The 21,335-nt window shown below is 37.0% G+C and overlaps 1 protein-coding gene across 5 annotated transcripts; it reads right to left on the bottom strand.

Moving 5' to 3' along the window:
* Nucleotides 1-106: 106 nt before the first annotated feature.
* LOC139954137 (uncharacterized) lies at nt 107-19,804 on the bottom strand. Of its 5 annotated transcripts, none has more exons than XM_071953813.1 (29): nt 19,689-19,803; nt 19,349-19,390; nt 17,411-17,494; nt 16,450-16,509; nt 16,091-16,138; nt 15,472-15,519; nt 14,925-14,978; nt 14,720-14,784; nt 14,013-14,073; nt 12,776-12,829; nt 12,279-12,334; nt 11,664-11,724; nt 10,792-10,845; nt 10,321-10,376; nt 9,706-9,766; nt 8,847-8,900; nt 8,374-8,429; nt 7,746-7,806; nt 7,306-7,353; nt 7,029-7,063; nt 6,380-6,440; nt 6,017-6,070; nt 5,455-5,511; nt 5,083-5,117; nt 3,975-3,999; nt 2,671-2,721; nt 1,788-1,835; nt 1,501-1,563; nt 107-1,163 (listed from the first exon to the last, which is right to left on the bottom strand). In XM_071953813.1, the coding sequence occupies exons 2-29, from the start codon at nt 19,356-19,358 to the stop codon at nt 1,147-1,149; spliced, it is 1,437 nt and encodes a 478-aa protein (XP_071809914.1). In that variant the 5' UTR covers nt 19,359-19,390; nt 19,689-19,803; the 3' UTR covers nt 107-1,146. The 5 variants fall into 5 exon arrangements, with proteins under 5 accessions (XP_071809914.1, XP_071809915.1, XP_071809916.1 ...); XM_071953814.1 differs by having other exon boundaries at nt 19,663-19,701; XM_071953815.1 differs by lacking the exon at nt 2,671-2,721.
* Nucleotides 19,805-21,335: the final 1,531 nt, after the last annotated feature.

Raw genomic sequence — 21,335 nt, 5'->3', positions numbered from 1 at the left:
AAACCAGCCACCAAAAAGTATAGTACAGCCGGGAATGCAATGCAAACGAGTGGTATCTTGAATATATTTGTTACGCTGCACTTCCTAACATGTTTTTTAACTAATAACTGTTTTATTCTCATGTGCCAATGGAAGCTAAATTTATGTATTATATAATGCGGACAATAAAACATTCCAATTTCAACATCTGACGTCACACTTCGAGGCTTCTGTGTCTAGCGCCAGACCGGCGGTTAGAACCTGCCAGTTACAAGCGAGATTCACCTTTGACCTTGCGTGCCATTGTGTGAGTAACTTCAATTGTGAAATTTCTACCTCCATGGTGAAAGCATGGAGGAACGGCTGGTTGGCATCAGATGACCGTGTTTTTAATTAAAAGTCCCAACTTTGTCGAACAAGTTATCCACTTTTAACTTTAATTGTTGGGCCCAGTAACCAGTATTAAAAACCATTATCTAGTTATCTACCTGTTATTTTACTCGGTGTTTATTAAAAAGGAAGAATAATCTCAACGAAAACCCGAAAACCCATTACATGTAGATATATTCAAATTACTTATAACCTTAAATTTTCAAGAGATGGCATTTTGACTGATATTTGAAATAAAATTCGCACAATTTGGTGCATGATTCTTTGATGGATCATAATATCGAATACGGACTCCATCGGTTGAGGGGTGCGTGTATTGCAAAGTGGGTACAATGCAAACGAAAGGGTAAACTTTGGTGATTGTAAAATACAAGTATTCTCACTTGGTTTATCCAAACTATAGCATATCTTAACAAACCTGTGAAAATGGCCTAGTTGGTCATCGAAGTTTTCACTTAATTTTCATTATTTAATTTCTAGATCTGTCCTTGACTGTCTTTGACTTAAATAATTACTCACATAATTTGTTTATTATTTTTATTTTTATTTGTTTACAAAAATAGAAATAATGTCGATTAAATTGATTGAATTAATACATAGCTTGTATGGTCACTATATATTTTAAAGCAATGAAAATTAAAGAGATATCTTGCACAAAAAGTGTTCAAAAACTGCAATCCCAAATCCTAAAGAATTTCATAAAATCTATCCAAAGTGGGTCTCCACGCTGCCTCCCTCGGAGGTTAAATCGATGTCAGTCTCGTGCCCAAAGCGTAATTACTCTTCTTTTTGAGCTGTGAAAAAAACAACAACAATAATACAAGCATGAATCGGTTTGCAGACCTATTCTTTTTCTTAAATTGTTGAAAGAAAAAAAAAGAAAAAAAATTCCAAAATAACAGTTATTATTCTTTGTAGACAGTACAACGGGTCCGACAAAAGTGCTTCAATATGTGTATTATTGTACATAAGGTTATAACAACAATAATAAAACGGCGCTCAAATCATTGCTGTAACCAGTTTTGATTCCCTCTTCGGTATCTTTATGACCACACGATGTCAATTTTAACACCCCGGTTTTTGCAGAAGGCCACTCAAACAATGATATGGCAGTGTGTTCTGGAAACTTACCCTCTTCGAGCCTCTCCCGCAGAACTCTAAGCATCTCTTCCTTCATGACGGCTGATAAAATCTCTGTAAACATCAATTAAAATGTTTGTGGTATAATACCGTTCTTATGCCAATTGTTATAACACTGTTATTATGTATGGTTTAAACTTTGCACGGTGAAAATTCGTTTAAAGGTTTTCGGTAACACTATGGTAATGATAAATCTCTAAATGAGTTGGGAGTATTTAAAAAGAACCATCGGTTTCAACACAATGCTCAAGGTGATACCGTTTTACTTGTTTGTTTACCTTCTTTCTCTCCCTTTTTCTCCTCGGTAAGAGTTTCATGTTCTAGCTCTGAATAAGGAAAACAAGATTAAAGTTCAGTTTTCAAAGGAAACTGATGTTGAGACAACAATCGGTACTAAATATCCCATTTGGAGAAACCCTTCCCTATTTACGATAATTTCCTTTTTTTGTTCTTTCCCCTTTTTCAGTCACGTTAAAAAACTTTCAAAAAGCCCCGGTCACACAGGCCTCGATATTGAGAACGAAAACGAGAACGAAATCGAGAACGTTAAAATGCATGCCCTCGATTGGTTGAATAAGCATGGGCGTATTCTGCATGGAGCAATATTCAACCTATAGAATGCGTTCTCTTTGCGTCGTTATCGTTATCTTTGAGCAATTTTGAGAAATTGAGCCTCTCTCTGGCGTTACATACAATACAATACAATATAATTGGTACTCGTTTCTATTGGTTAATGTTAGCTTATTCAAACTCCACTTGTGACCTACAAAAACATTGAAATAGTACATTTCAAAGACATGGGTAGAACAATAAACAGTTTTGACACGAACTTTGTCAGTTGATGCTGTTTAAAATGGGGGGGGGGGCACATACAAACGAGGCCTACCACTAGAATACTAGACAAGTCAAAATGTTTGGGGCGCGATATAGCGGCCTAATATCGTTATCCTAACATTCATTGATCTTTCAGGTTTAACTTCACTACCAAAATATCAATGGCGGGTTTCTCCGTCCAATGCCTTAAATGAAAGCTTATACTTTTCTCCAAAATTACAACCTAAAAAGTTTAAATCTAGATTCGAGACGTCGAATCTCATGATGAGTGGCCAGTTCCAATATATAATAGCAATATCAAAGATGCAGTATATAATGTTCCGTTACCTTCTTCAATGCGTTTTTGTTCCTCCTCTTGAAGGGCTTTACGCTCGAGTTCTGAGTACAAACAAGGCTTAAAGGTCAACAGAGGTCAACTATGGGGGACTCTCAACAGAGGGAAACTGACACCCCTCGGACAAGGGAATGAGTTGTTTACTCTTTTTCATTATGATGGAAAAAATTTGAAATGCATTATTTGGTTTTGGGTGTAATCAGACAAACTTACTATACCCAAACCTAACAGTGTCACAGTATTGTGTCTACTATATCTCAAAATGGCTTATGAGATAATTCGCCCAATATATACATGTACCATGACATGGGGGCAGAGGGTATACATAAAGTTCCCATACTGTCTAGTCCATGCTATTTTCCTCTAACGTACAGATAAAGAAGGCCTACCACACCGTCTAAAATCCTTTAAAGAATTTCAGACACCCCAGGTCAACAACAAATACAAATATCGCTAATAACAAATAACAGCAAACATTTATATAGCGCAAAATCCATCTAAAACCAATGCTTCATAGCGCTTTACAGAGTAACATTTAAATAAATCCTTATAGAAAAAGACAAAGTCATTATCAGAATTAACGAAGAAGATATACAAATAAATATAGAGTAACAATAGAAATTTACCTGGTAAGTCTGCTGCCACCTAGCGTTTCAAAGTCTCCCATTATACAAAATAATTATATGCACTATTTTAAAATGTATCACCTTGACACATAACGAACACCAGAATGTAACAACAAGCCGCGCTCCGGACGTTACCAACAACTCTCTAGAATTAAAGGCAGCGGACACTATTGGTAATTTTAAGCATAAAACCTTTCTCGGTGACGAGTAATAGGGAGAGGTTGATGGTATAAAACATTGTGAGAAACGGCTCCCTCTGAAGTGCCATAGTTTTCGAGAAAGAAGTAATTTTCCACGAATTTGATTTCGAGACCTCAGATTTAGAACTTGAGGTCTCGAAATCAACCATCTAAACGCACACAACTTCGTGTAGCATGGGTGTTTTTTCTTTCATTAATATCTCGCAAGTTCGAAGACCGATTGAGCTCAAATTTTCACAGGTTTGTTATTTTATGCATATGTTGAGATACACCAACTGTGGAGGCTAGTCTTTGACAATTACCTTTGACAATAGTGTCCACTGCCTTTAAATCAGCAGTTGTCTGAACTCTCTTGTTTTACTGCGCTGTTCCGGGGCTTAAATCAGTGTTAGACAAGTAATGTTTCCCTTTGTTGTTTATCTAGGCCTATTTGATAGGTGAACAAAAAAAACCATTAATTAAACAAAATACCTTTGGCACGTTCCTCCTCGGCTTCCTTCAGATATGTCAGATAAAGAGAAAGGGAAATACAGATTTTAAATGTTCAATATTCGTTATGCAAATGTTTTTCTCCCTATGCTCAGATCAGGCTCATGTTGGTTGCTTATCTAATCACAGTAATTGCTCTGTATTTTGTTTCTCCAGGCCCAACCTTGAAGTATTGTTGTACACCCCTAAAAACTAAAACCGGGCCTCGTGGACTTGACTGAGATGGGGGTCATCAGTCGACCCGGAATCTGTCTCAATATGGCTTCAAAACGGCACAGAATCCGGGTTCTTCTTCTCCTTATTACTATTAATTTATTCGCCATTAAACTTAAGCATACACAGGAAATACAAAACATTGACAATGAAAAAAAGCCAAGGGTAACCCCAACAGCTGATTGAAAAATCAGGGTCGTTAAAAACACAAGACAAAACAAGAGTGGTTCACCACTTTTTAGGTCCATCTGACCCCGAAATGAATCAGCCTGAACCGGAAATGGGTCAGAGCCATGAATCCGAGACAGTTCTAGATATTTAGAGCGAAGTGTAGAGTTTTGATGGCTGAATGTTATTGATAAAAATGTTAAAAGAACGTTACAGATTTGGTAAGAAAAGAAATCGTGAAGATCACAGATTAATTTACACCGTCTAATGACGGTGAACGTAGAAAACATTCCTTTAGGCCTAAATATTTCTGAAAAATATCATATTTAATGATGAGTAGGGATGGCCTTAGCTTTCGATCCAAACCGGACCTTCTTTGATGAGAAATAAATAATTTAATTTCGCGTTTTTATAGTTTTATTTTTGCATCGAAAATATCATGCAAAATGTGTAATCGGTTTTCCATTTTTTTCTTCTCGCGACCAAGATGGCCGATCGATCTCAAACTTCTACAGGTTTGTCAGTTTATGTATACGATGGATGACATAAAGTGCCTACACTGCCAGCAACTATTTTGTTAGCAAAAACCAACTCTGTAATGTCCCTTTATATTAATTCGCCTTTGAACATGATCAATCAACACAATCCATGCAGAAGTCTTTAGAAGTCAAAATCTTATGTATGCAATATTTTTTAAATCACAACTGACCTTTTTAAGTGCATCTTCCTCTTCTTCTCTCTTAGCTGAAAAGGAATACAATTCAACTATACAATAAATTGTCCTTAAGACTTTAAACATCTCTCAACATCTTGAAGATGATGGTGTGTTTGAAGTATAATACACGATTAGCACTAACCATAATAAATACAATGTAAAGACACGACAAAACAAACAACGAAATTTGATAATTCCCATGGGTTCTCCTCCCTCAGAATATGTTGCTTACAGAGTGATAGCCGAGTTGGAAAAAATGTGCTTATATAAACTTCGAGTTTTTTTTCTATAGACACTTTTAAGAGAATTAAATGGGCCGGGCGAATCCAATCTCTGAAATATATAAACATGATGCTACACTCTCACCGATCTCCTCTTGAAGAAGCCTAACCAACTCCTCCTTTAAGGCTGCAACTTCTACTTCTGAAACAAGAACAATATATTATGTCAAAAATAAAACTTAAAGGGAAGGTATAGACGATGTGACCTGTGACATCATATGTTTACAAAAGAGCCACCAAGCCTAGACTTCCTGCTGGCACGATGTGTACACAGCCTAATGGAAGAAGACATGAAATCTTAGATTTTATCGAGATTGCACTGTCCAATTCTTATAAACTTTTGATATGATGAAAGGGGGTACATCTCAAAACTTGTCCAGCTTTTACTTTCATAACTCTTGGATTTATGTGGAAATTATGCACACAAAATGTAAACTTTTACAAATGACCTGTGCAATATCTTGCCTGCCAGACTAGCCAAAGCATGTACAAGGTCACACTTGTTGTAAAAAAAGGTCACATGGTCTCGAAGTTTGGAAGTCACTCTTAAAATTAATGCCAATTAACTTGGTTAATAGTACATCATCTTTCGATTATTTTGAGAATCATTGCACTTGATGAATTCAAGATTAATTTCATTATAATACCTCCTTCGCGTTTCTTCTCTTCTTCTGCCTCATGAAGAGTTTCAAGCTCAACCGCTGAATAAAAACAATTGTACAAAATTAGAAAGATTAAAGATGTAATAAATAAAATAATATGTAATTATTTGCAGCGGGGATAAAGAATATAGTACCAATGTGTAAAATGATATTACTAATAATAATAATAATAATAATAATAATAATAATAATAATAATAATAATAATAATACAAACTTCTTAAAATATAAGATTATAAATATAAATAATAGCTTGAATAAAATAAGTTAAAAGTGATGAAACAAAATCCGTCCAGCTAAGCAGCGATATACAATGTTGCTATTTATGCGAGCGTGTATTGTTGGCTACCTTGGGCTCGTTTCTCCTCTGCTTCCTTCTGAATGGCCAATTTGCGTTCCTCAATCTCAGCCTTCAACAAAATCATAATTAAATACGTTATTAAAATATCGATTTATAATAAGGCCTTTAAACGATAAAAGGAACAAGAGCGGTTGTTTGCTTTCCTCGGTGAAACCACTCCGTGTTGGAACGGCGTTGAATTAAAGGCACGTGACACTAATTCCTCCAAATAATTGATACCATAAAAGCTTAAATTGGAGAGCTGTTTATAGTATAAAACATTGTGCGAAACTCCGAAGTACCGTAGCTTTTGAGAAAAAGGAAATTTCTCACTTAAATAATACAAGACTTCAGGCCCGAAGCCTTTCTCAGGCATCTGAAAGCCAGAAATGGTGTGTAACAATGGTGTTTTTTCTTTCAATATTCTCCTGCAACTTCGATGAAATTCAGCCCAATTTTTCACAGGTTTGTTGTTTTATGTATAAACACCAAGTGAAAAGCTGATCTTTGACAATTACCAAAAGTGCCAGGTGCCTTTACACAGACCTGGAATTAAAAGGTAGCTTTCTATGCGATACGAAATATACCATCCAAATAATCCACCAAATAAAATCGAACATCTCATTATTGGAATCTTTTGACTGATGTGATATCTGACCTTTTTTTTCTCCTCCTCCTTTTCTTCTTCCTGGGCTGAAAATCCAATAAAAGGTTTTTTTTAAAGTCTTAAAATACCTTTTAAATTAATACAATTGCAAGAAATGGCATTCATTAAGAGTGAAGAATAAAAATCTGGGTTTCTCCAGTGTACCCCCCCCCCACCCACCCAACCCTGCCCTTCTCTTCTGGCTCTCTGTTCTTTTCTCTCTCCAGCGCTTTGCATCCTCTGGTAAAAGGCGCTATATAAATGTCATGTTTATTATCAGAATGTTTACCTTCTACTCGTTTCTCCTCCGTAGCTTGGGCTTCTACCCTCTTTTCACCTGATCAGAATTAAAGACAAAGTAAACAATGGAAAAGGATCACGTATCTTTTCAACTACATAATAAAACAAGTTTGTTTTTCAATTTGCTTGATATTATGTGAAGCCACCATCAACTCCCGGAGAGAACTTTGACAAAGATGCCTAAGTGTTGATTTGTGACAGAGGAGCTATTTCAAGTTTGAATAAAGAATTTCCTCCGTGGATTTTATTTTTTTAATCAAATTGTTCGAAAATTTGCTGAGCAGAAACAAACTCCAGCAAAACTAACATCGAGTTCGACTGGATAAACCTTTCTACTCAAGCTAGCTGGATCCGTATAGCTGGTATCAATAACCAGCTAAGCAGCGATATGCAATGTTGCTATTTATGCGAGTTTGTATTGTTGGCTACCTTGGGCTCGTTTCTCCTCTGCTTCCTTCTGAATAGCCAATCGGCGTTCCTCAATCTTAGCCTTCAACAAAATCATAATACAAACAATAAATAAATTAATAATAATCTAGACTCCTGACGAGGACTAGGGCAAGCTAGTCGAAACGTCGAGACCAATTAAAAACGCACTCCGTGGTAGTGAAGTTAAATACGATCCTCTCTAAGCTAAAGTAGTAGTCCCAGTCGATGTTCTATCTTCAACATAAGGTAAAAAGCAGGACAGTTCTTTTCAGAACTGAGAAGTCTCCCGAACTCCAAAAAGCTACTCCGCGGTAATAAAATATAATATAGCAAGACAGTTCTCTAAAGAACAACATTTAGATGGCAAGTAAACACACACATAATGGTATTACCGCAATCCAAATATACATGTATATTTATACCTCACCATGCAATGCCTCAAATCCCATAAACATTATCGAGTTATGTGATAAATAAAACACGAATAGAAAACAAACGAATGAACGAGTTGTTTACGTTTATATCACACAACAAATTATTTTGCTTCCATTTCATTGAAATTTATCTTTAATAATATCCAGCGTGTCATTACTGGAATTCCTTTGACTGATGTGATTTAGGAACTGACCTTTTCCTTCTCCTCCTCCTCCTCCCCATATTCGTCTCCTTGGTTCTCTTTCTTGGCTAAAAACGCAAACAAATACTATCATGGATTTCGAGGGAATAAAATTGCATCATCTAATTGACAACCCAATTCAATTAGTCAGTCACTTGGGGTCAATTTCACAATGAACTTCCTAGAAAATAAGGCTAGTCCTAAGTTAGAATCATCCCCTGGTATTCGTCAATGCGTTTGAGGGAACACAAAATGGCTTCTCAACTTCCTCAATGTACGGCTCTGGCTAAAAGTAAATCAATTACTGCAAAGTATTCTCGCTACAATATTTTTTTTCGTTCTGTAGCATGTTGTGCGGCTTTTTTTGTAAATTTTGCGAAAAGAGTCTCTTAAAAATAATGAGAAGTTTTACTGTGTTTGTGTTGTCAAGAGCTATCGCAGAATGTAATTCCAAGTTTAAAAACGAAGACAAATATTATTCTCACCGAGTTTTTCTTCCATTAATCTGACCAGCTCTTCCTTTAGCAATGCACGTTCTTCTGTGAATTATCAAGATGTGTATTAAAAACGTCACCCTACAGATTAAAAAAAGTTTTTCTTCAATTTGCTTGATAAAGATGAAGTCATCAACTCCCGTTGAGACCTTCGACGGCCGGCAGAGGAGTTGTTTAAGAGTCATATAAATATAAATATGAATAGTAAACTTGCGGGTACAACCACGAGTAAAATCTCTTTTGAAGGAGTGTTGGCTCTGAAAAGCAGCGGTTTGGTCTCGACGTTTTGAACAGTAAACTCTGCTCGTCTTCAGGAGGATAGTTGTTTTAAGTTTGAATAAAGAATTTACTCCGTGAACAAAAAATTTGTGTTCGAGAATTTGCTGAAAAACAACAACTCCAGCAAAACTAAGAGTTCGACTGGATAAACCTTTCTAATCAAACCGTCGATTTCAACAAAATCTTCCTAAAGTAGGATTAATCTTAGTTCTTAAAACGAGTTAATTTCCGGTCATAGACGTTAAGACGATTTGAACCCGCCCTAAGTTAGGACGAGTTACTCGTTCTAACTCCAGTTGGGGTTAATCCTACAGCCTTTCGCAAAATTCTGCTGCTTGTCTTTGAAGGTGAAAGCCCATTCTTCGTGAAGAAAGTTAACCATTAGCTAAGACATTCCATATGTATATACAAAGCACAGCTATATAGATTGTGATAAGCAGACAAAAAAAGAACTCTTAGCAAAAGTAGCATCATGTTTGAAAAGTACGTCCTTAGCTGTAGCTGGTATCAATAACCAGCTAAGCAGCGATATGCAATGTTGCTTTTTATGCGAGCTTGTGTTGTTGGCTACCTTGGGCTCGTTTCTCCTCTGCTTCCTTCTGAATGGCCAATCGGCGTTCCTCAATCTCAGCCTTCAAGAAAATCATTATACAAACAATAAATAAATTAATAATTATCTAGACTCCTGACGAGGACTAGGGCAAGCTAGTCGAAACGTCGAGACCAATTAAAAACTTACTCCGTGGTAGTGAAGTTAATAACGATCCTCTATGAGCTGAATTAGTAGTTCCAGCTGATGGTCTACCTTCACCCAAGGTAAGAAGCTGGACAGTTCTTTTCAGAACTGAGAAGTCTCCCGAAATCAAAAAATCAACTCCGCGGTAATATAATATAACAGCAAGGTAGTTCTCTTAAGAACAACATTTAGCTGGCAAGTAAATACATACATGGTGTTACCGCAAAAATACATGTATATTTATACCTCACCATGCAATGCCTCAAATTCCATAAACATTATCGAGTAAGTGATAAATAAAACACAAATAAAAAACAAACAAATGACCAGATGTTTACGTTTATATCACACAACAACTTATTTTACTTCCATTTAATTTAAATTGATCTTTAATAAAATCCAACATGTCATTACTGGAATTCCTTTGACTGATGTGATTTAGGAACTGACCTTTTCCTCCTCCTCCTCCTCCTCCCCATATTCGTCTCCTTGGTTCTCTTTCTTGGCTAAAAACGCAAACAAATACTATCATGGATTTCGAGGGAATAAAATTGCATCATCTAATTGACAACCCAGGGCAATTAGTCAGTCACTTGAGGTCAATTTCACAATGAACTTCCTAGAAAATAAGGCTAGTCCTAAGTTAGAATCATCCCCTTGTATTCGTCAATGCGTTTGAGAAAACACAAAATGGCTTCTCAACTTCCTCAATGTACGGCTCTGGCTAAAAGTAAATCAATTACTGCAAAGTATTCTCGCTACAATATTTCTTTCATTCTGTAGCGTGTTGTGCGGCTTTTTTGTAAATTTTGCGAAAAGAGTCTCTTAAAAATAATGAGAAGTTTTACTGTGTTTGTGTTGTCAAGAGCTATCGCAGAATGTAATTCCAAGTTTAAAAACGAAGACAAATATTATTCTCACCGAGTTTTTCTTCCAGTAGTCTGACCAGCTCTTCCTTTAGCGATGCAAGTTCTTCTGTGAAGTATCAAGATGTATTTTTAAAAACGTAACCCTACAGATTAAAAAAAGTGTTTCTTCAATTTGCTTGATATAGATGAAGTCACCAACTCCCGTAGAGAACTTCGACATAGATGCCCGAGTGTTAAAGTTGTGGCAGAGGAATTGTTTTAAGAGTAATATAAATATAAATATGAATAGTCAACTTGCGGGTACAACCACGAGTAAAATCTCTTTTGAAGGAGTGTTGGCTCTAAAAAGCACCGGTTTGGTCTCGACGTTTTGAATAGTAAACTCTGCTCGTCTTCAGGAGGATAGTTGTTTTAAGTTTGAATGAAGAATTTCCTCCGTGAACAAAAAATGTTTGTTCGAGAATTTGCTGAAAAAACAACAACTCCAGCAAAACTAAGAGTTCGACTGGATAAACCTTTCTACTCAAGCCGTCGATTTCACCAAACTCTTCCTAAAGTAGGATTAATCTTAGTTCTTAAAACGAGTTAATTTCCGGTCATAGACGTTACGACGATATGAACCCGCCCTAAGTTAGGACGAGTTACTCGTTCTAACTCCAGATAGGGTTAATCCACAGCCTTTCGCAAAATTCGGCTGCTTGTCTTTGAAGGTGAAAGCCCATTCTTCGTGAAGAAGGTTTTAGCTAAGAGATTCCATATGTATATACCAAGCACAGCTAGAGATTGTGATAAGCAGACAAAAAAAGAACTCTTAGCAAAAGTAGCATCATGTTTGAACAGTACGTCCTTAGTTGTAGCTGGTATCAATAACATAAGCAGCGATATGCAATGTTGCTTTTTATGCGAGCTTGTGTTGTTGGCTACCTTGAGCTCGTTTCTCCTCTGCTTCCTTCTGAATGGCCAATCGGCGTTCCTCATTCTCAGCCTTCAAGAAAATCATAATACAAACAATAAATAAATTAATAATTATCTAGACTCCTGACGAGGACTAGGGCAAGCTAGTCGAAACGTCGAGACCAATTAAAAACTTACTCCGTGCTAGTGAAGTTAATAACGATCCTCTATGAGCTGAATTAGTAGTTCCAGCTGATGGTCTACCTTCACCCAAGGTAAGAAGCAGGACAGTTCTTTTCAGAACTGAGAAGTCTCCCGAAATAAAAAAATCTACTCCGCGGTAATATAATATAATAGCAAGGTAGTTCTCTTAAGAACAACATTTAGCTGGCAAGTAAATACATACATGGTGTTACCGCAAACATACATGTATATTTATACCTCACCATGCAATGCCTCAAATTCCATAAACATTATCGAGTAAGTGATAAATAAAACACAAATAAAAAACAAACAAATGACCAGATGTTTACGTTTATATCACACAACAACTTATTTTACTTCCATTTAATTTAAATTGATCTTTAATAAAATCCAACATGTCATTACTGGAATTCCTTTGACTGATGTGATTTAGGAACTGACCTTTTCCTTCTCCTCCTCCTCCTCCCCATATTCGTCTCCTTGGTTCTCTTTCTTGGCTAAAAACGCAAACAAATACTATCATGGATTTCGAGGGAATAAAATTGCATCATCTAATTGACAACCCAGGGCAATTAGTCAGTCACTTGAGGTCAATTTCACAATGAACTTCCTAGAAAATAAGGCTAGTCCTAAGTTAGAATCATCCCCTGGTATTCGTCAATGCGTTTGAGGGAACACAAAATGGCTTCTCAACTTCCTCAATGTACGGCTCTGGCTAAAAGTAAATCAATTACTGCAAAGTATTCTCGCTACAATATTTCTGTCACTTTGTAGCAGGTTTTCCTTTTTTTTTTTTTTTTTTTTTTTTTTTTTCGGGGGGGGGGGGTAAATGTTGAGAAAAGAGTCTCTTTATGAGTAGTTTTACTGTGTTTAAGTTGTCAAGAACTATCGCAGAATGTAATTTCAAGTTTAAAAACGAAGACTAATATTATTCTCACCGAGTTTTTCTTCCAGTAGTCTGACCAGCTCTTCCTTTAGCGATGCACGTTCTTCTGTGAATTATCAAGATGTATTTTTAAAAACGTCACCCTACAGATTAAAAAAAGTGTTTCTTCAATTTGCTTGATATAGATGAAGTCATCAACTCCCGTTGAGACCTTCGACATAGATGCCCGAGTGTTAAAGTTGTGGCAGAGGAGTTGTTTCATGAGTAATATAAATATAAATATGAATAGTAAACTTGCGGGTACAACCACGAGTAAAATCTCTTTTGAAGGAGTGTTGGCTCTAAAAAGCACCGGTTGGTCTCGACGTTTTGAACAGTAAACTCTGCTCGTCTTCAGAAGGATAGTTAATTTAAGTTTGAATGAAGAATTTCCTCCGTGAATTTATTTTCTTCGAGAATTTGCTGAAAAACAACAACTCCAGCAAAACTAACACAGAGTTCGACTGGATAAAACCTTCTACTCAAGCCGTCGATTTCACCAAACTCTTCCTAACTTAGGATTAATCTTAGTATTTAAAATGAGTTAATTTCCGTATTCATAGACGTTAGGACGATATAAACCCATCCTAAATAGAACGAGTTACTCGTTCTAACTCGAGATAGGGTTAATCTTAGCCTTTCGTGAATTCGGCTGCCTGTCTTTGAAGGTGAAAGCCCATGAAGAAAGTTAACCAACTATACCTAGGGCATTCCATAATGTATATACCAAGCACAGCTATAGATTGTGATAAGCAGACAAAAACCTTAGCAAAAGTAACAAGAATTTGCTGAAAAAACAACAACTCCAGCAAAACTAAGAATTCGACTGGATAAACCTTTCTACTCAAGCCGTCGATTTCACTAAACTCTTCCTAAAGTAGGATTAATCTTAGTTCTTAACGAGTTAATTTCCGTATTCATAGACGTTAGAACGATATAAACCCATCCTAAATAGAACGAGTTACTCGTTCTAACTCGAGATAGGGTTAATCTTAGCCTTTCGTGAATTCGGCTGCCTGTCTTTGAAGGTGAAAGCCCATTCTTCGTGAAGAAAGTTAACCATTAGCTAAAACATTCCATATGTATATACCAAGCACAGCTATAGATTGTGATAAGCAGACAAAAAAAGAACTCTTAGCAAAAACAGCATCATGTTTGAACAGTACGTCCTTAGTTATAGCTGGTATCAATAACCAGCTAAGCAGCGATATGCAATGTTGCTATTTATGCGAGTTTGTGTTGTTGGCTACCTTGGGCTCGTTTCTCCTCTGCTTCCTTCTGGATGGCCAATCGGCGTTCCTCAAGCTCAGCCTTCAAGAAAATCATAATATAAACAATAAATAAATTAATAACTATCGAGTCTCCTGACGATGACTAGGGTCAGCTAGTCGAAACGTCGAGATCGATTAAAAACTCACTCCGTGGTAGTGAAGTTAAATACGATCCTCTCTAAGCTAAAGTAGTAGTCCCAGCCAATGTTCTATCTTCAACATAAGGTAAGAAGCAGGACAGTTCTTTTCAGAACTGAGAAGTCTCCCGAATTCCAAAAATCTACTCCGTGGTAATTTAGTATATAGCAAGACAGTTCTCTAAAGAACAACATTTAGCTGGCAAGTAAATACATACATGGTGTTACCGCAAACCAAATATACATGTAAATTGATACATCACCATGCAATGCCTCAAATTCCATAAACATTATCGAGTTAGTGATAAAAAAAAAACACGAATAGAAAACCAACAAATGAACGAGATGTTTACGTTTATATCATTAGAGGAAAGTTGAAAGAATACCACTTATTGTTTACTGTTCTTCTAAGTGCTGAAGACTCTTTAGGTTAATAAGTAGTCCCTAAAGAAATTCCTCAACAACTTATTTTACTTCCATTTAATATAAATTGATCTATAATAATATCCACCGTGGAATTTCTTTGACTGATTTGATTTAGGAACTGACCTTTTCCTCCTCCTCCTCCTCCTCCTCCTCCTCCTCCTCCTCCTCCCATTCTCTCCCTTTCTTGGCTATAAAGTTGCAAAAAATACTATCATGAATTTTTAGTGAATGAAATTGCATCATCTTATAATTTACATTCTTTAATATTAGGCCGTGTCCGAAATGTATTCCCAAGTTTTAAAAACAAAGACAAACATAATATTCTCACCGAGTTTTTCTTTCAGTACTCTGACCAGCTCTTCCTTCAAGGATGCAAGTTCTTCTGTGAATTATCAAGATATAAATAAAACATAAACCCATGTCTAAGGTCAAGCAGGCCGTAAACACCTTTGTATGTATTTATTTATTCATTTATTTTGAAAATTGCTGATGAAAAAACAACAAAACAACGACAAGATACTTTGTGATTTATGGTTGGAAAGCCGAGTTAAAAATTTAAACATCATCTGGAAACAAATACATACCCTTGAGCCCGGTTCATTCTTCCTGCGAATGCAAATGCGATACGAACTTTGACGTCACAAGTTCGCAACGAATAATTCACATCAGTTGACTTTTTGGGCAACTCCTGCAAAACAATCGCTACAAAAACAATCGCTACAAACACAGCCCTGTGACGTCAACATTTTTATCGCATTTGCCTTTGCATTCGCAGGAAGTATGAACACAAAATTAACAGGGCTTTACTGTTGACTATAGCCTTTTGTATACATGCTAAGTTAATCACTATCGTTCCTTTGCATCAAAACGTTTACCTTCTTTTCGTTTCTCCTCCGTAGTTTTCAGTTCTCCACCCTCTTCTCCTGATCAGAATAAAGACAATTAATAAAAAATCATCAAGGAACAACGAATGTAAAGACTGAATACCCACTATAGGGAAGGTACTTTTTCAACATTGTGCATCACGATAAACTTGACGGCGAGTGTATGGTTAAAGTCGGTGGACACTATTGGTAATTGTCAAAGACTAGCCCTCACAGTTGGTGTATCTTAACACATGCATAAAATAACAAACCTGTGAAAATTTTAGCTCAATCGGTCATCGAACTTGCGAGATAATAATGAAAGAAAAAACACCTTAGTCACACATAGTTGTGTGCGTTTAGATGGTTGATTTCGAGACCTCAAGTTCTAAATCTGAGGTCTCGAAATCAAATTCGTGGAAAATTACTTCTTTCTTGAAAACTATGGCACTTCAGAGGGAGCCGTTTCTCACAATGTTTTATACCATCAACCTCTCCCCATTACTCGTCACCAAGAAAGGTTTTATGCTAATTGTTATTTTGAGTAACTACCAATAGTGTCCACTGCCTTTAAAACAAAATGAGGATCAATACTGTTTGGTGATATCGTTCTAGGTTGGTTTCCACTTACCCATCCAGTGTCTCTCTTCTTCACCATAACCACCCCGTTCTTTCTCACCTAGTTTGAAAAAAACCCACCACGAATTAATATAATATTACTACTTAGACTTCATCGATTACAAGTATTTAACAAACTTTATACTCTTTACCAAAGGGTATCATAATTTATATAAAGCACGTTAGATGGAACAGTTGCCCACTGTCAATTTGTTCTAGAAACGAAAATGCTAATAAGAACATCATACTGTTTGTGTCCATTAAAAAAACATCAATATAAACGGTATCATTTTCAGTTTAAAACTGACCGGCCTGAAAACAAAATACAGAAAACGAGATAATATTTGCGACTCTATTTATTCAAAACACTACCTTCCAACTTCTGAGATAGTAATCCGATCTCTCTTTCTTCTTCTCTTTGTTGGGGACGACCTGTAACATAAATGAATTGATACGATAGTCATCCTATACTTGCATCTGAGAATCTGCATTCTCGGGAAAGACGCGGGAAAAACAACATTTCGAGCCACACGCACTCAGTGGTGGCGTTTGACATATAAACTTATTTGGTATTAACGAGCAATGGAGAGCTGTTGATAGCATAAAACATTGTGAGAAACGGTTTCCTTTGAAGTAACGTACTTTTTGAGACAGAGGTAGTTATCTCACTCAAATAATAAAAGACCTCGGCAGGCATCTAATAGCACACAAGTTCGTTGACCAATTGAGCCCAAACTCTCACAGGATTGTTATTTTATGCATATAATGGGATACACCAAGTGAGAATACTGGTCTTTGACAATTACCAATAGTGTCCAGTGTCTTTAATCTTAGTACTTAAAACGAGTGAGACAGGGACAGGTACACAAAAATGATCACGAAGCATCAGAACCAAAAGAACCCACGACCCAACCGGGAGTCGAACCAGAGCTACATTGGTAAGGGGCAAGCGGTTCAGCATGCACTAATTCCATCTGGCCCAATTTCATTAGAGGTCTGCTAAGCAAATTTCCAATCGTTAAGCTAAAATGCTCAACAATCAACGACAGTCAATTCAACACTGCACCTTAAACTCAGTCAATTTGTCAGGTTTTGGAGTAAGTTTGTACACCTCTTCAGCATTTAGTTTGGGGTTGATGATCAGTATACTTTATTCAAACTTAAAACAACTCTTCATTTTATAAACATTCTAAAGAGCCATAACAGCAAAGCAAAACATAAAGTTGACCGACATAACACATAACACAGAGTTAACCTTGACACAATAATTGTGTTTGAAGGAGTCCCATTTTTGTGTGGAATTTCAGAATAGAGTCAGTATATCCGTACTTACCTAAAGTCATCGAGTTGGCCAACCCGAGACATACAGTAAGCACAATCAAGAGTTGCATTGTTGTGTTTTCTTGTACTTTGTTTTCTGCAAATTGAATAATGGCAGATTTCTTACTGGAAACAACAATAATACACTTTGAAAAGTAGATAAGTACTGTGAAACACAGGTTGTTGTTCTTTTGTTATGGGAGAGAAGATTTACGAATTTCATGTTCAGGTTTTCAAAACTCACATACACAAAGTTACAATTATTTTGCTCTAAATTGCTCCAAGTTGGCTGTAAAAATTTCCTCGTGTGACCAAATATTTAAAAATTACTTATAAAACGCAACAAAGAAAGAACAGTTATCAACTCCCCCTCTATATTAAGACTAATAAAAACAGTTTAAACTGCACCAGCAGAACAACATTCTTGAGAAGACCATAATAGTTGAAATATTTTCGCAAAAGATTTACAAAGATTTTTGATGTATGGGGAACACTAGCTGTTCAAAAATGCCGTGGGCGTATTATTGAAATTCTGGCAATTCTTCACTACTGCAACTGAATGTCCACGTCAATGATTGTCACAAACAGCTAGTTGTGGCAAAATAATTGCATATCATGGCTGAGAGGACTAAACAGCTTGAATAAATATTTATTTGATTTTTGAAATAACTCATGCGCATCCTTGGTGGAATAGGTTATGGTCCATTACCTTGTTTCTACATAGGCCTACTGAGAGTTTTTTCTTTTTTATTCGTACAACAACACAAATACAATACATTTCAAGTAAGTAAAGAAACTTATAACAACTAAAAAGTACAAAATGGGGGTTGCAACCAGAGAAGGTAAAACCCTTCTGTAGTGGGGCGCCCAAAATGCTTGATTAAATTCATAATTTAGTGTACTGAGGTATGAACGAAAAGTATAGCATCCCTAAACAAAACACATTAAATTTATAGGCAGTGAAAAAAAATAATGAAATACAAGAACTTTCTGAGAGTCCTAAACTTCACTAAGTATTTTGATAATTCTGTGATAGCTCACTGGGTTTTCCTCCTACGTCTATCAAATGAAACTTTTTCCATTTTTTTTTTTGGGGGGGGGGGTAAGTAATCCTACAGTGCAATTCAAGACAAAGGACACTATTGGTGGTTTCGACCAGTCTTCTGACTTGGTGTATCTCAACATAATATGCATAAAAATAACAAACCTGTGAAAATTTGAGCTCAATTGGTCGTCGAAGTTACGAGATAATTATGAAAGAAAAAAACACCCTTGTCACAAAGGTGTGTGCTTTCAGATGCTTGATTTCGAGACCTCAAAATCTAATTCTGAGGTCTCGAAATAAAATTCGTGGAAAATTACTTATTTCTCGAAAACTACGTTACTTCAGAGGGAGCCGCTTCTCATAATGTTTTATACTATCAACAGCTTTCATTACTCGTTACCAAGTAAGGTTTTATGCTAATAAATATGTTGAGTATATTTACCAATAGTGTTCACTGCTTTAAAGTTCGCTTTTCTGAGAGTCCTTGGTTACAGCCATTATACACTTTCGGTAAACAGTAATTGCCAAGTCCCACACTGTGTGTATCACAACTTATATATAAAATAACAAACATGTGAAAATTTAGGCTCAATCGGTCATCGGAGTCGGGAGAAAATAACGGGAAAACCCACTCTTGTTTTCGCCGTGCCATGACACGTGTTTCAAATAAATCCGTAATTCTCGCTAACGAGAATTGATATTGTTTTAATGTTTTCTCAAAAGTAAAGCATTTCATGGAACAATATTTCAAGAGAAGTCTTTCACCATTACCTTCTGTAAACCCTGTAAATTATTTGTAAATCTGTGAACTTTTTTTCTGTACCGAAAGTGTATAATGGCTTTAAGTGCTTCGCATAGGATCGGCCCTATTCTCGTATACAAAACATTTGTTGTCGATTTGCTTACCCGTTTGCATAAAAACTCAGATTGCTTGCGGTGATACTCTCCCTGATAAAAACAAAGCAAAAGTTGTCATCAATGCACAATTATTGGAATGAAGTAGGACTATCACTTTTACGACCTTTTTTTCAACTCGATCCAAACACAGGTTCAATGACAACACTGTCAAGGACTAGCTAAACCAGTTGGCCACAAAAATGCTCTTCGAAAACACTCTAAATAAGATAATATAATTTGATCAGAACCTATCATTGGAAGTCTTTTGGGAAATGTGTAATAGTAAGCAAGTTTGAAATGGTTGTCTACAATGTAAATCGTATTTATGAATCGATGTGAAGTAACTAACCGTTCATGTACAGAAAACGCCAACAACTGCACCCACACACGTAAACCTTTGCTCTTATATTCCACTCCCACTGAAGGTTCTTGGTACTTGCTTGTGTCCTACACGCCTCACTGACTGCCGAACAATCAACCAACAAAAATCAAGGCTTCGTTTGCATGACCACAAAACAGAAAGAATATGTTTATTGTTATACCATTTGTGGACTGTTTCTGAAGGTTTCAAAAAGTGAGTTCAAACTGCGGTTTTAGGCTCGTCACAGTTCAGTTGCCTCACAGCCTTGGAGCGTAAGTTTCACCATGACAAATAAAGCCTTTTCACACTGGGTGCGTTCGTTTAGCCTCCCTGGGGTGACCCCGGTGTGTGGCGTTTCTTTTTCAAGAACGAACGTGTGCAGATAATTACCCACGTTCGTCCTGGAAAAAAAACCCGTCACACACCGGGGTCGACCCAGGGAAGCTAAACGAACGCACCCATAGCCTCCATTTTGAGCCGCGATGAAACCTACCCGGGTCGGTTCAACCTCGCTCCTAATTCGACATAAATTTAGATCAGAGACAACATTCACACTGGTCTTTTCGTGAACCAGCTAATACAGTATAACGGTTCACGCCGAAAAATGCAATTTCGACCCGGATTGAGATTTTCAACCCAGCCAGGGTTGATTTCAACCCGGCCGGCTAGGAGCATGCTACTAGGATCGGAGGCGGATTGAAATGTTTACAGTGTGAAACGGGTTGAAAAAAAAATCTCCGGTTCGGCGCCTGTGTCAGATGCAATTGTGTCCTCCATGCAATACTGTCCGCTCCGGACACTTTTGCATGTGCAATCGTGCCCGGGGCTATGCAAAAACCGTCCGGTGGACATGTACATGACTGTACATGGGGTGTGTGCGCGCGTAAGCGAGCGTGCATGCACTTAACCTACACACGGGGCGGACACAACTGCATATGCAAATGTGTCCGGGCAGACACACATTATGCAGCAGCGTCCGGGCGGACACGACTGCATATGCATAACCGTCCGGCGGACATTATTGCATATGCAATAATGTCCTCCGGATAGTTTTGCAAACAGGACATAATTGCATGCGACACCGGTTCCGAACCCGAGATTTTGCTGTTCTGGAAGGTGCACCAATTTCAAAACAGTTTTTTGACCGAAAGTTTGTTTATCTTTGTGGAGGCCCACGCAAAAGTATTTCACGGTATCTGGCATGTAAAAACCGGCCTATATGTGTCACATCAGCCTACCCGTTTTGAAAATAATAACAAGCCCGAACTATTTGTTCGTTTTAAAAAAGACTTTAAAGAAATTAATTACATAAAAGTGTTCAAGGTGGAGTTACGGATTGGCATTCAAACGTTTCAGCTGGAGGCAGTAGGCCCTAAGCCTACCGTAGTCTGTCGCGGTATATCATCCAATCCATCTGGATTTCAGTGGAATTAAAAAAAAAAAAATCTTAGAGAGCTACAAATTGCGGCCATTTTGGATTTTTAGTGGACATTAATTTCATCATTATGCGTTTTGACGGGTGCAGTGGGTCGAACATTTCTGTGTATACATTAGGAGAGACATGCCCGATTCGCAATACCTTGGGATTTCCAACTTTTTCGCACAAAAATTACATCAACATTTTTTTGCCCAAAA

The sequence above is a fragment of the Asterias amurensis genome, chromosome 2, assembly GCF_032118995.1.
Source record: "Asterias amurensis chromosome 2, ASM3211899v1".
In the NCBI taxonomy this organism is placed as follows: Eukaryota; Metazoa; Echinodermata; class Asteroidea; order Forcipulatida; family Asteriidae; genus Asterias; species Asterias amurensis.
Note: the sequence above shows the minus strand (reverse complement) of the source record. Positions and strands in the feature narration are given on the sequence as shown.

What these genes read in the sequence shown, in the direction of transcription:
- LOC139954137 (XM_071953813.1), bottom strand. An exon ending in AGAGGAGAAACGAGCTCAAG is followed by an intron (nt 10,846 to 11,663) that starts GTAGCCAACAAC and finishes GATACTTCACAG; the next exon opens with AAGAACTTGCATCGCTAAAG. An exon ending in ACTACTGGAAGAAAAACTCG is followed by an intron (nt 10,377 to 10,791) that starts GTGAGAATAATA and finishes TTGCGTTTTTAG; the next exon opens with CCAAGAAAGAGAACCAAGGA.